Source organism: Sorex fumeus, unplaced genomic scaffold, assembly GCF_029834395.1.
Source record: "Sorex fumeus unplaced genomic scaffold, SorFum_2.1 ptg000064l, whole genome shotgun sequence".
Lineage (NCBI taxonomy): Eukaryota > Metazoa > Chordata > Mammalia > Eulipotyphla > Soricidae > Sorex > Sorex fumeus.
Genome location: NW_026606121.1, coordinates 675,928 through 700,058, shown reverse-complemented (window position 1 = coordinate 700,058; position 24,131 = coordinate 675,928). Strand labels below are relative to the sequence as shown.

The following is a 24,131-nucleotide window of genomic DNA, read 5'->3' as shown; positions in this document are numbered from 1 at the left end:
GGTGAGTCTGGGATTCCCCAGGCAGCCAAGCCGGGAGGAGACATTTCAGCCATGTTACCCGATGAGCAGGCGGGAGGGAAGCCGGTGTCACCCTCAGGGCAGGCCTGGTCACTCTGAGTTCCTCACCTGCCCCTGCCCAGCTCGCCAGCTCTCCCAATTCTTTCAAGCAACTTTCATAGCCCAGAAAGTTCCGGGCTCTGGCCACTGCTTTCCCAGGGGAGATAAGACACGCTCCAACCACAACCAGAAAGGGCCGACACACAAGGGTCTCTGTGAAGACACTGCACCTCCTTTCCCAGGCCTGCGAGGGAGAAAAAGAAGAACTTGGTATTGCAAGGGGGAACCTGAGAGGTGACGCTGGGGTTGGAGACAGGGAGAAGAGAAGTCGCTTTGTTTGCTGCCACCCCAGAAGCCGAGAGCACTTCCTCTGTGAAATCCTGGTCACCCACCCCTTGATCTAGTTCTTTAACCCTGGACCACCTCAGCCTGGGCACAGTGGGCACAGAACCAGAGTGGGCGCTGAGGGTGGCCAGGTTCCAGGCCCCGTCTCTCAGCCCCTCGCTCTGAGGTGGGGGCTGAGAGGGGCCCTAGGCCACCATGCCCCTCCTGACAGCCTTGACAGGCCCCGCGGCAGCCCCATCCCAGGCAGAAGGCAGCCAGGGAGAAGCAGAGACAAGGGCAGAGCCAGAGACGCACACCCTTGGGATGTCCAGGGGTAAGCAGAACTGCAGGGGAGTGGGGAGAGAGCCCAGCACCCAGGGCAGGACCCGGCCACGCGCCTAAGGTGGGTGGAGCCCCCTCACTGGCCACGGGGAGGCCCTTGTGCAATACAGGAACAGAGCAGCCTTGGTCACAGGAAGCGCTGGTCACGCTTGGGCTCCCTGTGCTGTCCCCGCCTGCTCCTCCCTCTGCTGTGCTCAGGAGCCCCCGACAGCCCCCAGAGCGGCCCCGCTGCCCCTCGCCCTGAGCAGAGCCCGGCATGGGTCTGGCCCCGCTGCTGCTGCTGCTGCTGGCCCTGCTGGCCTCCCTGCTGAACGGTGAGTGACCGGACAGGGAACCCCTATGGGGTGTGGCTGGCACGTGGGGGACATGCCTCTGGGGGTGCGGGGCAGAAGCAAAGGACTGCCCTGGTGTTGGGTCACCCCTTCTCCCCCTGTCCCCGAAGCCTGGACAGAGGACACTGCTCAGATGGACGGTCCTGCCCTGCCCAGGGACATGGGGCATGGGGTTCAAACTTCTGTCTCTCCTCCCCAACCAGCTGCCCCTGAAAACTGTGGCAATCAAAACTTTGGGGTCGACCAGCAAAAGCACCTGGAAGCCCCCGAGGGCGGCTCCATCCGCATCCCCTGCTCCTTCCACCACAGCTGGGAGGTAACCAAGAATCCTGAGGTGAGGATAGCCTGGAGGTGGAAGAACTTCCATGGAGATTTCATCTACAACCAGACTCTGAGTTGGACCCATGAGGAGTTCAAGGACCGTCTCCACCTGGACTGGACACAGGGCCAGACCAGGGGTGCCCTCCTCATATGGAACCTGCGGAGGCAGGACACGTCCACATACTTCTGCCGAGTGTGGCTGAACACAAAAACATGCGGGCCACAGGTGTTTCAGTCCATTCAGGGGACCAAACTCAGCGTCACCCCAGGTGAGTCAGCTGCTCGGACCAGCCCCTTTGTCCTAAAGCCTCCTCCTTTTCACACTCTCCATTTCAGTTACATTTCTGAAGAATTTGGTCATCAATAAACCAAATTTTGTGGGCCGGAGACAGTGCGTAGGTCAGTGGATAGGACGCTTGCCTTGCATGTGGCTTGTCGTGCCTTGCTGTGCCTTGCATCCTGGGTTCAATCCCTACTAACGCATATGGTTTCTGGAGTCACCAAGAGGGATTCCTGAGCACAGAGCAGAAGGAAGCCCTGAATACCACCAGGTATGCTCACCCAAATACAATTTTTTAATTCATGGAATTAAAGTGATATTCAAACTCATTTTTAAAATAAATATAGGAAAATAGAGTAATTTTGAGTTGACTTTCACCGTGCAAAGTCCTCACAGCAAAGAAATCTTGTCAGCCAGTGTCACTCCTAAGTTGGTGTTTACTTATGGATTCTTAACCTGCAGAGGGTTTGCTCTGCAGACCAACCTCACTGCATAATTGTATAGGGACAATTTGTCTACTTTCTGATTTCTAAACCCCAAATTCTTATTTTTCTACTTCTAAAAATTTTTATAAAGCTGTTCACAGCAATTGTTTACATTGAGTATTTCAACACCAATCCCACCACCATTACTTTGACCCTTCCCATCAACCCCCAACCTGCCCCTTTGGCAGATGCTAAGCAGATTATTGAGCTTGCTAGCTCTGGGCGTGACTCCCACATACCTAACTTTTGTCCATTTAATTTCTCCAGAAACTTGGTCCCAAAGTGTTAGGGTCTGGCCAGAGGCTCAGTGGCAATTTGGGGGTATCAGGAAGCCTGAAGGCATCTCAGCTGCTGATGCACTCGCCCCATGGGTACAAGCTGACCTGCTGTGTGCACTGTACCCCCTAAGTCCCAAATTCTATAAAGCAGCATAGAGTTAAAAAGATTTTTTGTTATTTGGGGGCCTCCCAAGTCTTTCTCAGGGTCCCCAGGGGCCACTCCTGGCCACTGTCAGTAAGCCAAGCCAGTCTTTGAATCAAGGGACCAGGACACAAGATTGTTTGAACCCCGTGTGTCAGGGGTCACCAGGGCTGCACTTGGGGTCTCCAGAGCTGAACCTGCTGTACTCAGGAGGCCATGTGGTACCAAAGATCAAACTGGGTTTTCCACATGCCAGACACGAGCATGGAGCCCTTTGTTGTCTCTCTGCCATGGTCGAGGAAGAAAACTGTGTGGCTGTGCCAGGCAGTGCTCAGAATCCCGGCCCAGCTCTGTGCTCAGGGACAGACGCTGAGCTGGGGTCTGCACCGGTGCCATGGCTAAACTGCATCCAGGCCAGTGCCCGAGCCTGTCCTCCCTCCCTCCCCCCCCCCCCCCTCTCTCTCTCTCTCACCAGCTCTCCGGCGGGGGAGGGGGTGGAATTTTGAGCAGAGCTCACAAGGGAAAACTTCTGTGAGCTGAGTGAAGGAGAGCTGTACCCTATAACGGGAAGCAGTCACACAGAATTAAAGAAGATAAGCACTAACGGTAGTGGGGGGACCGAGGAGGGAACCAGGTGATCCTGCAGAACACCTCCAAGGCCCAGGATGGTGCCGGGCGACGCTGGAATCGGGGTTGGAGGGAGGATGGAAGGGGTGGGAGGGGTCTGGAAGTCAGAGTGGCACCGAGAGTCTGAGAGTTGTGTAAAGGGCAAGGAAGTGAGACCCCCTCTCCCCCACAAAGCAACCTGGAGTTTTGGTTTTGTGAGAATCAGAGAGTTTCAGGAGGCTTCCCAGCACAGCAAAGTTGGGGCTCAGCGCCCCAAAACTGGGGGTCTGCTGAGTGGATGGGGCCCTACATGCTGGGCAGCCAGACTGGGGTCCTCCTACCCTGCTCAGAATACCCCCCCCACAGTTAGATAGTCACTTAGGAACCCAAGGCCCCCGCAGCCACACACACTTCCCCGTCTGCTGGCTTCAGGGACACAGACCCAGCACTTAGTCGGGCCCTCTCCAGCTGTGCCAGGGCGGCCCTGGACTCCCCCCCTGGGCTTCAGGCATCAAAGCCTCCTCAGAGCACATGGTCCCCAGGGAGCACTGCCTGTCCCCAAGCCAACCAGGTTCCTGGATATGAGTTTGGGTTGTTTTTTGTTGTTTTTGTGTCACATCTGATAAAACTCACAGGCTACTCCTGGCTCCGTGCTTAGGGATCACTCCTGGTGGTGCTCAAGGGACCATATGGGATGATGCCAGGTATCAAACTCGGGTCGGCCAAGTGCAAGGCAAACACCCTCCCTGTTGCACTATCACCAAGAGTCCAGCTCCAGTTTCTTGAATCTTGGCGGTGGCCACATGCCAGCAGGGCTCTGAGGATCACTCTGGCCCAAGGTCTCTGAATCCCAGCACTGGCCTCCCTGGAGCCCTCACTGGGGCCGGCCCTTGGGGGGAAGGAGAGAGAGTTCAAATGCTGATAGAAACTTCGGTGCGTTCACAAAACTATATCCACTGACACCTGGTGGACCAGCCCAGCCGCTGCTCCTGCACACATATCCTGGTAATCAGCTGCCTTGTGGGCAGTGTTGCTTTGGCAGCTGTAAGGGACTATCAGCTTCCCGCCCTCCTGCAACTTCAGCCAGGAATCAGAATGGCCTCGTGTCCCAGGTTTCTCTGTGTCCTAGAGTCTTTCCTTAGGGTTTGCTCTTTTTTTTTTTTTTTTTATTTATTGAATCATTGTGAGAGCAGTTACAAAGCTCTCAGGTTTAAGTCCTGGTCACACAATGATAAAACACCTGTCCCTTCACCAGTGCACATTTTCCACCACCAAAAATCCCAGAATAGCCCCCCATCCCACACCCTTCCCCCTACCTGTGTGGCAGATGATTTCCACACTACTCTCTCTCTACTTTGATTACATTCAGTATTTTGACACCAGACCCACCATTATTATTTGGTATTTTACCCCAACACTCAGATCTGCTGAAAAAGCAGCATTAGACAATTTGTTTTCTATTGTTGATTATGAATAGCATATGATGTTGCCTGCAAGACAAACACCCTACCTGCTGTCTCCTATTATGTTACTTTATATTCCACAAAAAGGTGCAGTCATTCTGTTTCTGCCCCACTGTGACTCATTTCACTTAGTATTATATTCTCCATGTTGATTCACTTATATGCAAATTTCATGGTTTCATCTTTTCTAACAGCTGCATAGTATTCCACTGCGTAGATATACCAAAGTTTCTTTTTTTTTTTCTTTTTGAGTCACACCCGGCAATGCACAGGGGTTCCTCCTGGCTCTGCACTCAGGAATTACTCCTGGCGGTGCTCAGGGGACCATATGGGATGCTGGGAATCGAACCCGGGTCGGCCACATGCAAGGCAAAACGCCCTACCTGCTGTGCTATTGCTCCAGCCCCTACCAAAGTTTCTTTAACCAGTCATCTGTTCTCGGGCACTCGGGTTTTTTCCAGATTCTGGCTATTGTAAATATGCTGCAATAAACATACACATGCAGATGTCATTTCTACTGTGCTTTTTTGCATCTCTGGGATATTCCCAAAAGAATCCACAGAAGATTTTAACTAAGCACACACTCACTCCTGACAGCACAGATTCTGGTGTGGTGTCTGTCTGTCCATCTGTCTCATCTGTTCTCTTATCTTTCAGCACCTGGTATTTCTGTTGCTTCCCTGTTTGGGGTCCGTTTTCCTCGTGGTTTTCTGACTTCCTTCCAGGCAGGCTCTCATCAGACTAGGAGACTGTTTCCATAGCAACTGACTATTTCATTCACCTGGAGCAAATTCTTCCCCTAGATGAGAATGAAGTGGGGAGGCCTGTGGGGAGATAGGTCAGTGCGAATGCGTTATATGTGGGACGTCTGGTATTGAGCTTCCAAAATCAGGACCAACTCAGCATTACCAATGACCCAATATGACAACGGGGAGGAAAAAAAGTATTGCTGAGGGAAGGGAGCAGTGGTGCCCTACGGAAATAAATTTTGTATATCTAACACTGCTCTGTCCCTTTCCCTGGCCACCCACTTTATAAAGGATGCCCCTCCCCCCCACCCACTCCCCACCCCCCGCCCCCGGCCCAAACTCCAGGCCTCCACCTCCTCCCTGAGGCCCTCTGTGAGCAGGGTCGCAGTCACGAGCTGGTCAGGACTCTCGTTTCTGGGGAAGGGAGGATGGTGCCCCCATGATTCACTCTCTCTTTCTGAACAGAAATGTCCCCTCACAGTCACTCTGGGGATGTAGCTGGGCCAGTGGCGTGAAACGTGCCCCTTGATTCTGAGAGACCCATCAGGAGGCAGCGAGACCTGAGCACCTGACAGCATTTACTCGGGGCTGTCAGCCAAGGGCTGCTTTGGGGACATTTTGCACTGCCAGAGGGAGTGGGCAGTGGTGACCCTGGTGTGTCTGGACTCTCCCTAGGCAGCCTGGCTGGGAGGAGATGTTTAAGCCTTGTCCCCTGGTGAACGGGCAGGAGGGAAGCCGGTGTCACCCTCAGGGCAGGCCTGGTCACTCCAGGTTCCTTACCTGCCCTTGCCCAGCTCTTCAGCTCTCCCCAACTCTCTCAAGCAACTTTCACAGCCCAGAAAGTTCCGGTCTCTGGCCACTACTTACCCAGGCGAGATAAGACTCGCTCCAACCACAACCAGATGGGGCCGAGCTAAAAGGGCTGACAGACAACGGTCTCTGTGATGACACTGCACCTCCTTTCCCAGGCCTGTGAGGGAGAAAAAGAAGAACTTGGTGGTGCAAGGGGGAACCTGAGAGGTGATGCTGGGGTTGGGGACAGGGAGAAGAGAAGTCGCTTTGTTTGCTGCCTCCCCAGAAGCCGAGAGCACCTCCTCTATGAAATCCTGGCCGCCCACCCCTTGGCCTAGTTCTTCAGCCTTGGACCGCCTCAGACTGGGCACGGTGGGCACAGCCCCCAGAGTGGTTGCTGCGGGTGGCCAGGTGCTAGCCCCCATCTCTCAGCCCCTCGCTCTGAGGCAGGGGCTGAGAGAGGCCCAGGGCCACAGGGTCTCTCCTGACAGCCTCCTCTGGCCCCGCGGTTGCCCTGTCTCAGGTAGGTGATCAGGAAGAAGCAGAGACAAAGGAAGTGCCAGAGACACACACCAGCCCTCGGGCTGTCCAGGGACAGCTAAGCAGGGGTGCAGGAGAGTGGGGAGAGAGCCCAGCACCTGGGTCAGGACCCTGCCCCGCACATAAGGCAGGTGGGGCCTCCGCACTGGCCACAGGGAGGCCCTGTGCAATACAGGAACAGAGTAGCCTCGGTCACAGGAAGTGCTGGTCACGCTCCAGCTCCTTGTGCTGTCCCCACCTGCTCCTTCCTCCACTGTGTTTAGGAGCCCCCGACAGCCCCCCAGAGCAGCCCCACTGCTGCCCACCATGAGCACAGCATGGCATGGGTCGGGCCCCGCTGCTGCTGCTGGCCCTGCTGGCCTCCCTACTGGGCAGTGAGTGGCCTGGACAGGGCAACCCAGGGCTGTGTCTGGCACCTGGGGGACGTGCCTCTGAGGGTGTAGGGCAGAAGCAAAGGGCTGCCCTGGTGCTGGGTCACCCCCTCTTCCCTTGTCCCCTAAGTCTGGACAGAGGACACTGCTCAGATGGACGGTCCTGCCCTGCCCAGGGACATGGGTCCAGAGACATGGGGCTCACACTTCTGTGTCTCTTCTCCCCAACTAGCTGCCCCTGAAAACTGCAACACTGGCCATGGGATCAACCAGCAAGAGCACCTGGAAGCCCTCGAGGGCGGCTCCATCCGCATCCCCTGCTCCTTCCACCACAACTGGGAGTTAGCTGAGAATCCTGAGGTAAAGATAGGCTGGAGGTGGAAGCACTTAAATGGAGATTTCATCTACAAACAGACTCTGAATTGGGACCATAAGGAGTTCAAGGACCGTCTCCGCCTGGACTGGACCCAGGGCCAGACCGAGGGTGCCCTCCTCATCTGGAACCTGCAGAGGCGGGACACGACCACATACTTCTGCCAAGTGACGCTGAACACAAAGAGATGCGGGAAACGGGTGATTCAGTCCATCCGGGGAACCAAACTCAGCGTCACCCCAGGTGAGTCGGCTGCTCGGACAACAGCTGCACACACCTCCCCCCCCCCGCCCTGGAATCCTGCAAGGACCCTGGAATCCTGTACCCAGGTCCCCTCTTCCTTCCTTTCTAACTCCTCTAAGCTCCCAGGACCCCTGTGGGCTCTGCCACATTATCTTTTTCTATTGTTGATTATGAATAGCATATGATGTCGCCTGCAAGACAAACACCCTACCCGCTGTCTCCTATTATGTTACTTTATATTCCACAAAAAGGTGCTTTATCTTCCCCACAACTGGGCTCCTTTTGGCCTGCCCCTCACATCCCATATCCTGCCCCCCACATCTTCAGGAGCCTCTGGGGTCTCCGGGACCTCTTTCTCTGTCTCCAATCCAAGGTGGAGCCCCAGAAGTTGACTTTCTCAGATGTGGCCAGTGTCTCCTTCGTCAAGTGGCTATGCGAGGACCTCCAGTAGCCCCCAGAGCTGTCCCTCCTCCTCGCTGCACTCAGTCAGGAGACCCCTGACAACGGCCAACACCCCCATTACCATGTGCCCCACCAGGCTCAGAGTGCCCCAACAGTGCCTAAATGGCACCTCCTGCGGTGACCACAGCCCAGTGGCCGAGGCTCTGACCCTGACAGGCCCACCACGCCCTCGGATCTGTTGGTCACCTCCAAGGGGTATGTTGTGGCATAGACTTTCCAGGCCGCCGTGGACTCTGGAACTTGAACCCGACTTAGGCACCAGACAGGCAATAAGCAGCACACCGCCTGGAGGAGAAAAGTTAGAAAACAGAAACAGAAGTCGACAAAGTTAGTTCTATATCGGCACTGGCACGGGTGGGGGGACGGGACAGGATGGGACGGGGGGTTTGGGGGAGCGTGTTTAGAGGGATATTCCGTGCCTCTGCCAGCTAACTCCTGCCCTGGCCACTAAGTTCGTCTTAGGAAAAGAATTCAGGAGTCAGTCTTGGATTTCTTTTGTTTTGGGGGCCATACTTGGCAATGCTCAGGGCTACTCCTGGCTTTGTGCTCAGGGATTACTCTTGCCGGTTCTCAGGGGACCATTTGGGATGCTGGAGAGTGAACCCAGGTTGTCTGTGTGCAAGGCAAACACCTTCCCCACTGTCCTGTCACTCCAGACCCCCAGCCCTAGATTTCTGCTGTTCCTTGTTTTTATGTTTGGGGGGTCCATACCCAGTAATGGCCAGGGGCTATTCCTTGGCTCTGTGCTTAGGAATCACTCCTGGCAGTGCTTGGGTGACCATATGGGATGTGGGGGATTGAACCCAGGTCCATCACGTGCAAGACCAGCGCCCCCCCGCTCTGCTCTCGCTGGCCCCTTCTGCCATGCTTTTGGGGACTCCTGACATGGTCTCATGAGGGGTTCTAGTTCTCCTTATACCCCCCATTTCTTTCCTAGTTCCTCCTTGTCTCATTTGCTGTTCCAGTTAGCTTTTCTTTAACTTTAGGGTTTTGGTGGGGGGAGGGTGTGAGGCACATCTTGACTTACTTCTTTGTTGTCAGGGGTCACTCCTGGCCATGTTGAGCGACCAAATGGGGTGCCGGGGATCAAACCCACATCAGTCACCTGTGAGACAAATACAGTACTCTCTGTACTATCTCTCCAGTTCCTCCTGTGATTTTTGTCACCAATAAATCCAATTTTTTAATTCATGGAATTAACTAAATTCATGATGATTATTCTTTACCTTTATAATAATCATTATTCATGATCATTATTATTTTAAAAAGAGCACAGGGATGGGTCAGAAAGATAGTACACGGGATAAGGTACTTGCCATGAATGTGGAGACCCACGTTCTATTTGGTTTTCTGCATTGCAGACGGTCCCTAAGCATATGCCAGGAATAACTCCTGAGCACCAAGTCAGGAGTAATCCCTGAACACACCCAAGTGGGACACAAAAATAAACAAACAAACAAAAGAACACAAGTGGGCCCAGAGGCTAGTCCAGCAAGCAGGGTGCTTGCCTTGCACGTAGCAAATCCCCAGCACCCCATAGGATCTTCCAAGCCTGCCAGGAGTGATCCTGAGCACAGAGCCAGGAGTCAGCCCTGAGCAGTGCCAGGTGTGTTCCCCAAACAAAAAAATTTTAAAAAGACAAGTGACTTTTAAAAGGGCTTTTAATGCAGTTTCAATATGCAAAGACATCACACAGAAAGAATACTAGTAGCAAATACCACACACTTAAGTTTGTACCTGTTAATTTTTAAAATGTAGGTGTTTCAATTTTTGCAGATAAATCTAATTGTATAGTTGTATACAGAAAGACAGTATTTCTTCCCTTTTTTCTAAATCCAAATCCCATAAATCACTAAGGAATCAAAAGTCTAAATGTCTTGTTTGCACAATTTCTTTTTTCCAGTAAAAGTCTTTGCCTGCATGCTTGAGGCTGTGGGTTGTACTTCCAGCACTGGACACCAGAGAAGGAGCAGCCAGAGAGACAGTTCAGGGTTAAGTGTCAGCCTTGCATGGCTTGACCCTGGTTCAAACCTGAGAACTGCCAGGAGTGACCCTGGAGCACAGAGCCAGGAGTAAGTGCTTAGCCCAGCTGGGTAGGGCCCAAACCCCCACTCCTCAAAGAAAAAAACCTTTACAAGGTAGTGAGATGAATTCTAGTATACTGTATGATATGCCATGAAATATAAGGATCGCTACATTGATTTCTACACTAAGAAGCTGATTATCCTACCCCACAGACTTGAGTGTTTTCTTTCTCTATTGAGTCACAAGTCTGGCTTGATGCTGCCAATGCTGTGCCACTTTCCTAAATCTGCTGTGGGTGTTTCTGTTTTGTCACCTCATCCTGCTTCAGTGACTGATAAGCCAGGTTCCACCTCAACCATCTCACTTTTTCAAAACTTGATTATTATTGGGCTAGAGCAATAGCACAGCGGGTAGGGCATTTGCCTTGCATGCAGACAACATGGCCGACCCGAGTTTGATTACTCCGCCCCTCTCAGAGAGCCTAGCAAGCTACCGAGAGAATGTCGCCCGCACAGCAAAGCCTGGCAAGCGACCCGTGACGTATTCGATATGCCAGACACAGTAACAAGTCTCACAATGTTACTGGGCCCACTCGAGCAAATCAATGAATAACGTGAGGACAGTGACAGTGACAGTGATTATTATTGCCTGACTTTTTCACACATAAAGTTAGGATAACTTAACCACATTTGGGGGTTATTTTTGCAATAATGTTCATGACAGGGGATCATGCATACAATGTCCCAACATCATACCCTTCCCCAGAGGGTCTGTTTCCCTCCGCCACTGCCTCGGGTTCCCTGCGAGTTCCCCTTTCTCTAGTCTGCCTTGGTAAGCTCAGTTCTGTGGCTCGGTTCTCAGGTTCTGTTCCCTTACTATGACTCTTTATGACAGACAAATGAGAGGACATTCTGAAAATCTTTGCCCCTTTCCTCTCACTCCACTCAGCATGATAAACCTTCTAGTTCTATTCATGTGACTTCATCTCTTCTTAGAGCCAAATTATTCCATGTGTAAACGCACCAGCTTCCTGACCCACTCATTTGCTCCTGAGAAGGACTGCCAAAGCCCAAAGGCATAGAAATTGTAAAGGGTAGGACTCTGGCCCCGAGGGAGACCTGCACCTTCTGATTACAAAGCACCACTCCAGCCCACTAAGCTCTCCAGCCCCTCATGTCAAATTTCAAGTGGTGTACTAAGCATATACAGAGGGAAACTTGTAGGGCCTAAAGTTCAATACACTAACTCAATATCTGATTTGATACATATTTATAAAAATTATCAAGTATTTCCAATCTATAAAAGGTACTTTATAGAGATGCTCTTATGCATACTTATTAAAATAATTCAATAGGGAAAAAATAATTCGATAGGGGCCAGAGCAATAGTACAGCAGGTAGAACACTTGCCTGAACACGACTGACCTGAATTCACTCCCCAACACCCCATATCGCCCCCTGGGCACCTCCAGGAGATCCCTGAGCCCTAAGCACCGCTGGGTACAGTCCAAAATCCAAGAAAAAGAAAAAAGGAAACCATAAAGTAAGGACTGAAACCCAGTGAGGTGGACACTGAGCTTCTGGTATCTCTCCTCGTTCCCCCTTCCCTGTAAGAGCACCGTGTTCCCCCCTCCCCTCCCCCTGACACCCCACACTCCCAGATTAAGGACTGTGACAGGATTCCTGTCTCCTCAGCAACGAAAACCACTCAGGGCCCCACCAGCACTGCAGCCACCACCGGAGTTGACACCAGTGTGAACAAGGGCGACACACATACTGGATCAAGTCCCCTGAGTCCGGGAACTCTGGCTGGAGTGGCAGCAGCAGGTGCCGTGCTCGGAATTGCAATTCTGGGACTTATTCTCTACCTCAGTTGGAAGAGAAGCAAAGGTAAGTGATCCTAGGTCTCAACCCTTTCCCCAACCTTCCTGAGTGTTTCTCACAGTTCACCTGCATCAGGAAAAGAGGTACCTGGGTAAAAAGATGCAGGTTCTGGGGCCAAAGAGATAGTATAGTAAGATGCTTTACCTTACTTGCACCCAGCCTTGCACCCTTACTTGCACCCGGGGCTGGAGCGATAGCACAGAGGTAGGGCATTTGCCTTGCACACAGCCAACATGGCTGACCCGAGTTCGATTCCTCCGCCCCTCTCGGAGAGCCCGGCAAGCTACCGAGAGTATCTCGCCCGCACGGCAGAGCCTGGCAAGCTCCCCGTGACGTATTCGATATGCCAGACACAGTAACAACAAAGTCTCCAATGGAGACGTTACTGGGCCTGCTCGAGCAAATCGATGATCAACGGGAGGGCCTTTACCTTTTACCTTTACCTTGCACACATCTGACACCAGGGCTAATCCCAGCATCATACACGGTCCCTGAGAAGAGGCAGGAGTCAGCCCTAAGTACAGGCAGGCGTGATCCCAAAACAAGCCAACAAAAATGCAGATGAGGGCAGAGAGTGTGAGCTGTGGAGCAAACACAGGTTCTAGTTGTATGTGTCCAAGGGACAGAGAGAAATAGCCCTAAAAGGTCAGTACAGGGTCCGGAATGATAGGACAGAGAGAAGGGCCTTTGCCTCGCCTATGGCTGACCCGGGTTCGATTCCCAGCATTCGATTCTCAGGGTCCCCTGAACACTGCCAGGAGTAATTCCTGAGTGCAGAGCCAGGAGCAACCCCAGGGATGACCAAAAAAGCAAGAAAAATACTGTCACTGTCCTCCCGTTGTTTATCAATTTGCTCGAGCAGGCCCAGTAACATTGTGAAACTTATGGTGTTTGGCATACCGAATACGTCACGGGTAGCTTGCCAGGCTTTGCCGTGCGGGCAAGATACTCTCCGTAGTTTGCCGGGCTCTCCAAGAGGGGCGAAGGGATTAAACTCGGGCTGGCTGTGTCGGCCGGGTGAAGGCAAATACCCTACCCACCGAGCTATCGCTCCAGCTCGCAAGAAAAATAAAACAAAATAAAAGGTCAGCACAGGCACTGGTTGGACAGGGCAGAAGTGATAGTGCTGATAGTCAGGTGGGGTGGGGGTGAGTGCAGTGGAGTGGGGGGATCAGAGGGAATAATTGGGGGGTGCAGGAGCACTCAAGGAAGAGAAGAGGTGGCAACAGGTTGGCGAACAGGGTGAAAGGTGCAGGCGCAGAGATTGGGCTACTGGTTGGTTGCTGAGGAAAGGGCAAGTGCGGGTCTCAGGGGGACTGCATGCCAGGCTCTCCCCAGGAGGGCCTCAGTGGTGCTGTTTTGCGGCTGGTCTAGGCAGAGCCCTGGGGAGGGAGGACAGAGGCCACCAAGAGATGACACACTGACACTTCTGTTGACCCCCTCCAGGTAGCAAGGCAGCAGAAGACACCCCAGCCAGGTGAGTTCTTGTTGAGGGGGAGGGGTGCCTGCGGGACATTGGTTTAAGAAAGGGGGAACTTCTTGATAAAAAATCAGTCAACAGGGCTGGAGCAATAGCACAACTGGGAGGGTGTTTACCTTGCATGCGGCCAACCAGAGTTCAATCCCCAGCATCCCTTATGGTCCCTTGAGTGCTGCCAGAAGTAATTCCTGAGTGCAGAGCCAGGAGTAACCCTGAGCATCACTGGGCATGACCCAAAAAGGAAAAAAAAAGGTCAACTTTCCTCACTGCATCCTCCACTCACAAGGTCCCCTTTACTTCCTGGGCCTCCTCTCCTCAAAGCACCCACAGCAGCAACTGTCCCAACATTTCACTGACTCGTGAAGCAGAAGAATCCTGTTTTCTTCCATGGTTCCTGGCATTCCTCGTCTCCATTTCTAGGTTTTTCTTTCCTTCGTTCTTTTCTCTCTTCCCAAACCCACCTCACTCTTCCTTAAGTTCCTCATTTTGCCCCTCAGCCTATCTGCTCTTCCCACCCCTCCCCAGGAAGCTCACCTCTTCCTCCTCACCGCACTTCTTCCTTTCTCTCCAGTTTCCATGCTGTTCTTCCAAAAAGCCTCCCTCCCCCCCTGCCACCCTCTGAACTTTCACCGTTGCTTCCTTAAGTCCCCTCCAAGTTCAGTGTCAACCCCAAGGTCTCAGCACGCACACAGAAAATCTGAGACTGACTTCTTTGCTTTGCTCCAGGGTCTGGGGAGTGGGGGGAGGGGAAGGGTTTCCCAAGCGGTATTCAGGAGACCCAGAGGACCTTCCAGAAGTGTCATGGAGGGGACAGGAATTCACCTTTGTGACTTCTCCTCCCTGTGTCCCTTCCAAGAGAAATTGCTTTTCTTAAACAATTTAGGCCCAGTGAGCACTCGGGAACCTTTCCTGGGCTATACTGCACTTGCTCTCCTCCATCTCCTCCTGAGATGCCCAGGCCGAGAGCAGCAACAGTCCTGATGAGGCCTTGACTCCTTCCTGCCCAGCCTCTCATATGTCTCACGTCTCCTTCCTACACAGGGAATCCCTCCAAAATACAGAGTGCAAATACGAGAACGTGGAGAATAAAGGTAAGCGCGGACCTGTCACTCTCCACCCTTGGCTCTTCTCCTCACACACTTCCTCTCTCTACCTGAGCCCCATTCCGTTCCTTCCTGCCCCTCCCGCATGCCCCTGGTCCTGCCCGAGCTAGCAGACGACTCATTACTGGGCCCTCTGCCCACTTCTCTGTGCTGGCTGGCATGTCACCTGACCTGGAATATCTCAATTTTTCCCTAGGACACCGTATAGATGCCAAGCTGGATCCTACGGTGAGCAGCTCGAATGAGATCATGAGAGTGAAAGAAAATGTAGAGAACGTTGCCTAGAAGGACGGAGGGACTGTGGTCCGGGCGGGGCCTTCGGGAAGGGGGTGGCTACTCTAGGACGGGGTATCTTGCCCTCCCATCTGATCTCCTTTCTCCCTTCTCCCCCAGGATGATGGCATCACCTATGCCTCCCTTTCCCTCTCTCAGTTAACTTCACCAGCAGAACCCTCCCGCCTCCATCCCCACAGAGGCCCCCAGGAAGAAACCCTCTACTCTACCTTGAAGACCTAACAAGCTGCCCAGGACCCGCAGCTCACAGTACTCACTCCAGCCAGACACAGATGACAATGTTTGACTTTCCCCAGTCCTGGGAGGTACAGCCATCTGCCCCAGCACCCTCTTCCATTCCTCTCCAACATACAAATAGAAGGACCTGGGAATTGGCAGAGAAACTCTACGAGAAAATGTCGAGAAGAGACCAGAGAGGTAATAGAGTAGATGAGGCACTTGCCTTGCACATAGCCAACCCTGATTTGATCCCTGGCACCCCCTAAGTGATCCCCTATGTGACACCAGGACTGATTCCCTGAGCATGAAGCCCAAGGACTACTGGGTGTGTCCAAAGAGTGAAGAGAAACAAACAAAACCAGACATCACCTTCCACTGGTTCTTCCAGCCTAACCCAAGCTGACGAAACGCTCAACCCCGAGACCCTCTCTGGGACTTCTCCTCAGTCAGTGACAGCATCAGGCCACCCTCAGCGCTGACAGCCAGTTGGGCCCCATCGAGGTCCCTTCAGGCAGTCCTGAAGGTCTCCCCACCACACAGCCTGGCAGGGTCTGAGTCCAGACTAGTGTCCTTCTCAGAGGACTTTCCAGAGCTGCCTACTCCACAGGCCTCCCCTGGAAACAATGATGTGAAAGCCACATGTCGGGAGGGAGAGGGGCCCAAAGAAGAATCTGGTGAGAGGGGAACAAACCAATTAAACCAGGAGCCTATTTTATTAGCATATAAACTGCACAACTACTAAACAATTTTGAAACCTTTCAGCCTCTCCGGAGCCAGGACCCCTCTGAGAAGCTGTCCCAACTACTCCTCAGTGGAGTGCACGTCCCCGCCGTCTCTCTACTGGAGCTCCTCCTTCTGCTCAGGGTCTCTGTCAGGCTGCTCCAGGTCCAGGTCACTGGAGACTTCATCACCAGAGGGGATACCATCATGCTTCGGAGGCAGCAGCTCTTGGGGTCCAGACCCCTCTGTTCCCGCCATGGAGTAAACTCCACAATGAACTGGTGGGATCAAGGACTTTAGCACAATTCTTGCTTCTTTGTCGATAAACAAGCTGGTTTGTGAGTCCTTGCTTTGGGGAGTTTTAAACTTTTTCTTAGATCCTAAGTGAAAAGTGGTAAAATTGAGAATCCTATTAGGGCATATCTTCACTTTTCACAAGCCAAACTCATTTTGAATATCAAATTCTGCCTCCCACTCCCCTGCAAAAAAATTTGACCTATATCAATAGAAAGGGTATAACTCTGAAGTCAGAAAGATCTAGATTCAAGTCAAGAATCTACTACAGGGGCTGGAGCGATAGCACAGTGGGTAGGGTGTTTGCCTTGCACGTGGCTGACCCCGGGTTCGATTCCCAGCATCCCATATGGTCCCCCAAGCACCATCAGGAGTAATTCCTGAGTGCACAAGCCAGGAGTAACCCCTGTGCATTGCTGGGTGTGACCCAAAAAGAAAAAAATATATGTATATATATACTACATAGGGACACTGGTATGTACCCAATTTCAAACACTTCAAATATCAATCTCATCTTTAAAAACAGCCAAACAGGGGCAGAGAGATCATGTTAAGGCTCTTACCTAACATGTTTTAATCTCCAATACCACATATGGCTGCCTGATCACTGCATCTGAGCAGAGCCAGGAAAAGCTCCTGAACCATAGTGTGGCCCCCAAATCACAATTAAAAAAATAAAATGCCAAATATCGAGTCATAGAGATAGTTAAAGAATTAAAGGGAATAAGCATAGCCAGCCCATGGCAGTACTCGCAATTTTTTTTAAATATTTGAGTAAATTTTATTTAAGAAAATACAAGTAATTGAAAAAAATGAAAACCATGGAAAGGTTGGTCTTTATCAATACAAAGAAGAAAATTACTTGTGAATTGGTTCCAACATAAAGTAAATATCTCACACAAATTTAACAGATATAGTTTCTTTTTGCTAAATGTATGCTTGAATATTTTGACAATAGAGAACAAAGATAAATAAAGCAGATGAGTGTATAGGAAACACCTGTATGTGCATGTACATTAACAATTTTCCATAAAAAATGTTAAATAAGTCCTGATCCGTTTCTTTCAACAGTCACTGACTTAAAATGCCTCACAACTCACACTGATATTACCTAATATACGAGTGGTCAGAACAATTTTCAATTCATTGCTTGCCTGAGGAGAAAAAGCCAAAGTATCTACATTCCCATATAGAATGAAAAATCAAAAAACTCTGTGGGAAACAAAATATGTATGATGACAGTTTTAGGACATAGTTTTCTTTCCATCTTTAGTAGAAGAGATACAGTATTGAGAACAGTTATCACTCCACTAATTCAATTATTTAATATTGTTATATCATACATCAATATTCAGGAGCTTCTAGAACATATTGTTGAAATCTATTTATTCAGTCATCTTACAATTTGCTTACAATATAACAAAACCAATACTTCTATTTTGTACATTGAAATCTGTATACTAAATAATTTTATTCAGTCATCAAATCTTAATAGTTAAATATTTTCATATTTATTGAATAATGTTGCCAAAATTTTAAATACATTTAAATTGAAATTTTAAAAAATCATCATCTTTTTTTTTAGGTTTATGGTACCATTGATGCTTTCCTTTAGGAAGAAAAATGTTGATATGTAGGATTTTTCTAACTCAGGATTTTAGATATTCTGTGAAACTAAACAAAATAAATTTTGTCCTTCATACCTCTTTTTATATATTCTAATTAGTCTTTCTCTTGTTTACTCTCTCAGTGTTAATCCCTGCTTTCTCCTGCGCAGAGATCGAACGGGAATTGTAACCATTGCTTTTCTACAGTATACTACATTCAATAATGTGAAAGATGTTCTTCTGGCAATTTTGGTAACTAATTAAGAACTCAGAAGCTACAGAATTGTAATGATCCAAAGAGTCAAGATATGAAGCTCATTTCTCCAGTTTTTTCCCACTATTTGAGACTTACTTGGCTGGTCGAGGTCTGACTTGGCTTGTCCTTTCTTTCCTGCTGAAGCTGTAGGGTCACTTCCCAGAGATCTCTTCATTACCTTCTTTTGCAGAGTCCCACCTTGACCACGAGCTGTACCTGTATCACCTCACCACACAATCACAAAGAATATTGACTTATTTCTCTTTGGGGGGAGGGTATCTCCCAAGAAATGCTCGAGAGGCCTGGGCTTCTCTCCTGGCGATTTTTGGCCAACCGAACCAAACAGTTCAATGCTAGGGTCCCAATACACAGTGCTACGTTGTCCCTGCAGTGCCAGGAACCAGCAGCAATACTTCGGGGACACCACGGTCATACTCACGGTGCTTGTGAAACCACAAAGTGCCAGGGATCAAACCAGAATCCCACACGTAAAGAATGTACCCCTGACCCCTGTGCTATCTCCCCAGCCATGGATTATTTCTCTTTAAATGACAACCTAGCAAGGATCTATGGACTCCCCCATTAAGTTTGTTCTAATATGTAATCAAGTGAATTATCTCAGCTCCTTTCCCCTTCCTAATCATGATTCTTTTCCCCCAAGATCTATTCCTCTTTATGATTCTCCTTAGAATCTGCTAGACAGTACAGCAGGAAGAGTGCTTGTCTTGCAAGCGGCCAATCCAGGTTCAATCCCAGGCATCCCATGTAAGGAATGGAGCCACGCCTGAGGACAGAGCCAGAAGTGAGCTTTGAGCGCCACCTGGTGTGACCCCAAAACAAAACAATATAAAATTTGCCTTCTCCAGGATGTTATCCTTAACTAAGAGTTTGAGATACTCATTCCATTTTTAACTAAGATTTTATAACTTAATACATAAAAATGAGACATCTAGAGTTTCTCTGATAACATTAGCTTACTTCCTCAGGTTTGGAACTAAGACAGTAAGGTCTGGTTACATGCAAGCTACTTCCGCTCTGTTTCTGTCCTGCCTTAACACATGTGCCACATGGCCCATTCCCAGCTGGATATCTTACCTCTTGCTTTGGATTTTTTGGTTTTATTTTTGTGTACCTTGTGACTGGACAAAGTTGTATCCTGAAGAGAGCAAACGGAAATAACAGATAAACAAAGTCACATAATTGTGGATTACTTTTTTTTCTTCTTGGGCCACACCAAGGTGATGCTCAGGACTTACTCCTGGCTGTGTTCAGGGATCACTCCTGCAAAGCTCAGGGGATGATATGAGGTGTCAGGAATTGAACTTGGGTGAGCCACATGCAAGGCAAGCATGTTGGGGCTGGACTAAACCATCAGGGTGAGCCCCTGTAGACTGCACCATACAATGGGCAGAAACCATAGGGACCCATGAAAATGGATGAGATTTCTCGTGTGTCCTGACTGGTTTGGATGAGGCTGAATATCTTTTCCCCTTCAAACTGCCTTCAGTAAATAATTTTAGTATATTGAAAGGGGCAGTTTTCCTAGGCTTGAGCAATAGCACAGCAGGTAGGGTGTTTGCCTTGCAGGCGGCCCACACAGCCAACCTGAGTTCGATTCCTCCACCCCTCTTGGAGAGCCCGGCAAGCTACCAAGAGTATCTCGCCCGCACGGCAAAGTCCGGCAAGCTACCCATGACATATTCGATATGCCAAACACAGTAACAAGTCTCACAATGTTACTGGGCCCACTTGAGCAAACCGATGAACAAGGGGAGGACAGTGACAGTGACAGTGACACAGAAACCTGGCTGAGCTTTGACATGCAGATCTCAGGTGCTAGCCAGGCCTGATCTTTGACTTGTAGATTCCGGGGCGGGCTTGATCCCAGCTTAGTCTTTGGGATCCAAATCCAAGTGTTTGTAGCCCAAGAAAGGTTTCGGTTTTGGTTTTGTATCTTCTTTCCGGAGGCCAAAATTACTGGCCTGCAGATGCAAGGAAACAACATGTGCCATGCCTGCCTCAATGTTCTTTCTGTAACATCTTTTGATGACTTCACTGTATTGCGCCCTTCAGAGGTACCATGATCAATAAATGATACCCTACTGGTAACATTATTGTAAACCATGATGCCTAAAAAGGGAGGAGTGGGGAAAAAGAAAAAGAAAAAAGTGTCTACCATAAAGGCAAGCTGTAGTGCTGGAGTCCCTTTCTACCTGGAGACAATGGTAGAAGGAAGTGGACACTGATGAAGGGATTGGTGGTGGAATCCTGAATCTCAATCACAAATAACTTTGTACCTTTGTAATTCAAAGTGATTTAATTAAAAATATTTGTTTAGTGTCCTTTCTTCCCATTCTACTTGGTATTGGTTAATTCAAGCCACAACTGAAGGCTCATACTTCACATACATATATGAGGATTTGATCCCATGGAAATGCAAATATATGTATACATACATATGAGAGTGAACATTGCCAATTCAGAACTTCCAGTCTTCAGTTCTACATGTAAGAAATTTTATGCCATGTTTTAACAACGTTTAAAGCTGAACAGACTGAAAAGTCACCAACTCTGCTACAAGGCAGAGTGCTGCCTCAAGATGAAGCGAGATAAGGCCAATTCAGGGACAACCAGTTTTCCAGAGCATAAACTCATAAACAGAAGCCAGGGGAAGGAGTTAGTGCTAAGGCAGGAAAATCTCAACAGTAATAAATCAATTGCTGAAGGCACAATGAAGATGAAAATTAAAATTCCAGTTCATGCTGGTTCCTAGACTTAAAGATTTTATCTCAAAGAGCTGACCATTTGCTCACAAAAAATACCAGCAGAAAAGCCTTCATGTTTCTCGCAGCAGAAGAGAAAAATGAATCATTCTGAAACACACCCAAACACTGTATTAACAACTGTTCTCAAGATAAACTTGTTGGGCTGGAGTGATAGCAGAGCAGGGTAGAGCGTTTGCCTTGTACGTGGCCAACCGGGTTCGATTCCCAGCAACCTATATGGTCCCCTGAGCACTGCCAGGAGTAATTCCTGAGTGCAGAGCCAGGAGTAACCCCTATGCATCGCTGGGTGTGACCCAAAAAGAAAAAAAGAAAGATAAAAATTTGTTAACCAGAATTAATCTAAGCTGCTAATGTGAAATCAAACATAAATGTCTTACAGGTGACTATAGTCTACTCAACTCATCCTGTTCCACCTGAGATCAAAGAAAGCAAGAAACACTTAGGAAGTTTAGCTCAGAGGACTGGTTCCTTAAAAGCCATGAAACAGGGGCTGAAGCAATAGCAAAGCAGGTAGGGCATTTGCCTTGCACACGGCTGGCCTGGGTTCGATTCCCAGCATCCCATATGGTTCCCCAAGTACCATCAGGAGTAATTCCTGAGTGAAAAGCCAGGAGTAACCCCTGTGCATCGCCGGGTGTGACCCAAAAGCAAAAAAAGAGTCTGTCAGCATTCAAACCTGGGACTTGGCTTTCTCCTTGTACACACCTCAGGCATCCTCTAGGACCCTGGGACACTCACCATCCCTGAGCCTCTTCCTGTTCATCCCCAATGCTGTGCCGGTCTTCTTCCTCTCGCAGGTTGTACCCCCCACACACCCCAGGCACCTGTAGGGGGCGTGGCCCTTCAGAAGTGGGCGTGGCTTCTGTGAGAGTGGGCGTGGCCTAATTTGGGCGAGCCGACATTCACCCCGTTGCAGGTAATCTACTCGTACCCAGCAATCTAAAGTAACATCCCAGTCTCCATACCTCCACACCAACATGAAGAAACAACGCAAATCCCCACCACATGGGGAGGATGAGGAAAAGAGTCCAAAAGCCTCAGTAGGTGCTACTCACCTAAGGGACCTCTCTGAGAAAGAATTCAGATATGAAGTAATGAAGATGTTTAATGAACTCAATGAAACAGTGAGACAAATACCCAGTAAATTGAAGGAGGACATGAAAGAAACAATGGATCAGACAATCGAGAAAGTCAGGAAGAAATTAAAGCAGAAATTGGAAAGCTTCGCAAAGAAATGTCATGAATCAAAGATTCTGTAGATGAAATAAAAAACTCAGTCTGTGCCCCCAACAGTAGAATGGTCACAGCTAAAGACAGAATCAGTGAGCTGGAAGATGAGCTGCACGAAGCCAACAGGAACAACAAACAATGGCAAGAGACCTCAAAATAGCTTGAGAGCAAATCAGAGCCCTAGGAGATCATTCCAAGAGGAACAACATTAGAATCATTGAAGTACCAGAAGGTCAGGAAAACAATCCCAATGAAAAAGCCACGGTTAAACAATCATTGCTGAAAAATTCCCAGAGCTGGACAACGCAGCCATTCAGATTCAAGGAGCTAGAAGGGTGCCAGCTAAAAGAGACCCTAACAAAAACACTCCAAGACATATCACAGTTAGAATGATGGATACCGCAGATAGAGACACAATACTACAAGCATCAGGGTCAAAGAAGGAAATCACATACAAAGGAGCACCCCTTAGATTCATAGCAGACCTATCAGAGGAAACCCTCCAAGCCCGAAGGCAATGGTGGGATATAGTGAAAAAAACTCACTGAAATGAACGCTTCACCAAGAATACTCTATCCGGCTAAACTCTCACTCAAACTCGAAGGAACGGTACACTATTTTCTGGATAAACAGCAGCTCAGGAAATTTATAGACTCAAAACCAAACCTAAAAGAAGGGCTAAAGGGGCTACTATAAAACAAGACAAACCCTACAAGCACAACAAGGTTGAAGATAAGTATGGAATCCCCAGCATCCCTAACCATCACCAGGAATAATTCCTGAGTGCAGAGCCAAAGTAACATGAGCATTGCCAGGTGTGTACCCTCCTGCTCAAAAAAAAAAAAGTTATAAAGCATTTAAGAAGAAATTAAGCTAATTTAAGTTTGGGACCACACCTGGGAATACTCAGGGCGTTCTCCCGGCTCTGTGCTCAGGAATGACTCCAGACAAGCTTGGGAGACCATAGGAGGTGCTGGGGATTGAACCCGGATCAGCCACATGCAAGGCAAGTGCTCTATCTGCTGTAAGATTGCTCCAGCGCCAAGAAATAAACTTATTTTTTGAAGACATATCCCCAGCCAATAGGAGGGGCTGGAGCGATAGCACAGCGGGTAGGGCGTTTGCATTGCACACAGCCAACCTGGGTTCGATTCCCAGCATCCCATATGGTCCCCCAAGCACCGCCAGGAGTAATTCCTGAGTGCAGAGCCAGGAGTAACCCCTGAGCATTGCTGGGTGTGACCCAAAAAACAAAAAAAAAATGTTTTAGTAGGGGCTGGAGCAATAGCACAGCGGGTAGGGCATTTGCCTTGCATGCAGCCAACCCGAGTTCCATTCCCAGCATCCCATATGGTCCCCTGAACACCACCAGTAGTAATTCCTGAGTGTATGAGTTTCTGTGCATTGCTGGGTGTGACCCAAAAAGCAAAAAAAAAGAAGTTTTAATATAAAAAACATATCTCAAACATTCAAAACTAGGTCTGGATAGTACAGCAGGTATGGCACTTGCCCTAATATTAAAAAAATCTGTATTTCATAAACAAAGATTAATGGAACAAGTTCCGGAATATCCTCAATGACCACATTAGGGGAAAGGGGAAAGTAAAGAGCTGCAACCAGTCAAACTGCTCCAATAAAAACCAAAAAACTATAGTAGTAACTGAGATGATAATCAAGAAATCAAATTTCCAGAGGTGTGAGACATTACTAAGAAGAGAGATTTTTTTCCTTCTCTTGGGTATCCCTAAGAGAGAATAACAGTCAGGATTACTCTGAAGCTTCTTAGCAAATATAAATCCATGCTAATATGATGCCCTGTTGAAATTGTCTAAAAGGAAACTCCAAGATCCAGCTTACTTTTATCTGTTCCTCCATTTCCTCTTCCTCTGGTGTTTCCTCTTCATTTTCCAGAGAAGAATTTGGGCTATCGTTCCCTGAGAGCATCACATCAGAAACAGGAATAGGAAGGAAACATAAAATTGTTTCCCCAATAAAATGGGCAATGAGTTCATGGCATTCTAACAGAGAATGTCCAAGTAGCATTTTGGGCTAGGAAGTCAGGAGGTGGGTAGTG

General features: G+C 49.2%; 2 protein-coding genes across 2 annotated transcripts in view; one reads left to right on the top strand and one right to left on the bottom strand.

Annotated features, from left to right (window-relative positions):
* The first annotated feature begins 979 nt into the window (after positions 1–979).
* PILRA (paired immunoglobin like type 2 receptor alpha) lies at positions 980–15,183 on the top strand. The gene is made up of 8 exons (XM_056128310.1): positions 980–1,037; positions 1,259–1,645; positions 7,315–7,698; positions 11,880–12,074; positions 13,515–13,545; positions 14,590–14,639; positions 14,848–14,879; positions 15,045–15,183. The coding sequence occupies exons 1-8, from the start codon at positions 980–982 to the stop codon at positions 15,165–15,167; spliced, it is 1,260 nt and encodes a 419-aa protein (XP_055984285.1). The 3' UTR covers positions 15,168–15,183.
* Positions 15,184–16,001: 818 nt separating this feature from the next.
* ZCWPW1 (zinc finger CW-type and PWWP domain containing 1) overlaps positions 16,002–24,131 on the bottom strand; it is a 33,421-nt gene continuing 25,291 nt past the window's right edge. The window contains exons 11-14 of the mRNA XM_056128308.1: positions 23,915–24,010; positions 19,137–19,197; positions 18,138–18,257; positions 16,002–16,264 (exon numbers count right to left, since the gene is read on the bottom strand). Of these exons, the coding sequence (XP_055984283.1) occupies positions 16,002–16,264; positions 18,138–18,257; positions 19,137–19,197; positions 23,915–24,010 (540 nt within the window). The remainder of the gene's footprint in view (positions 16,265–18,137; positions 18,258–19,136; positions 19,198–23,914; positions 24,011–24,131) is intronic.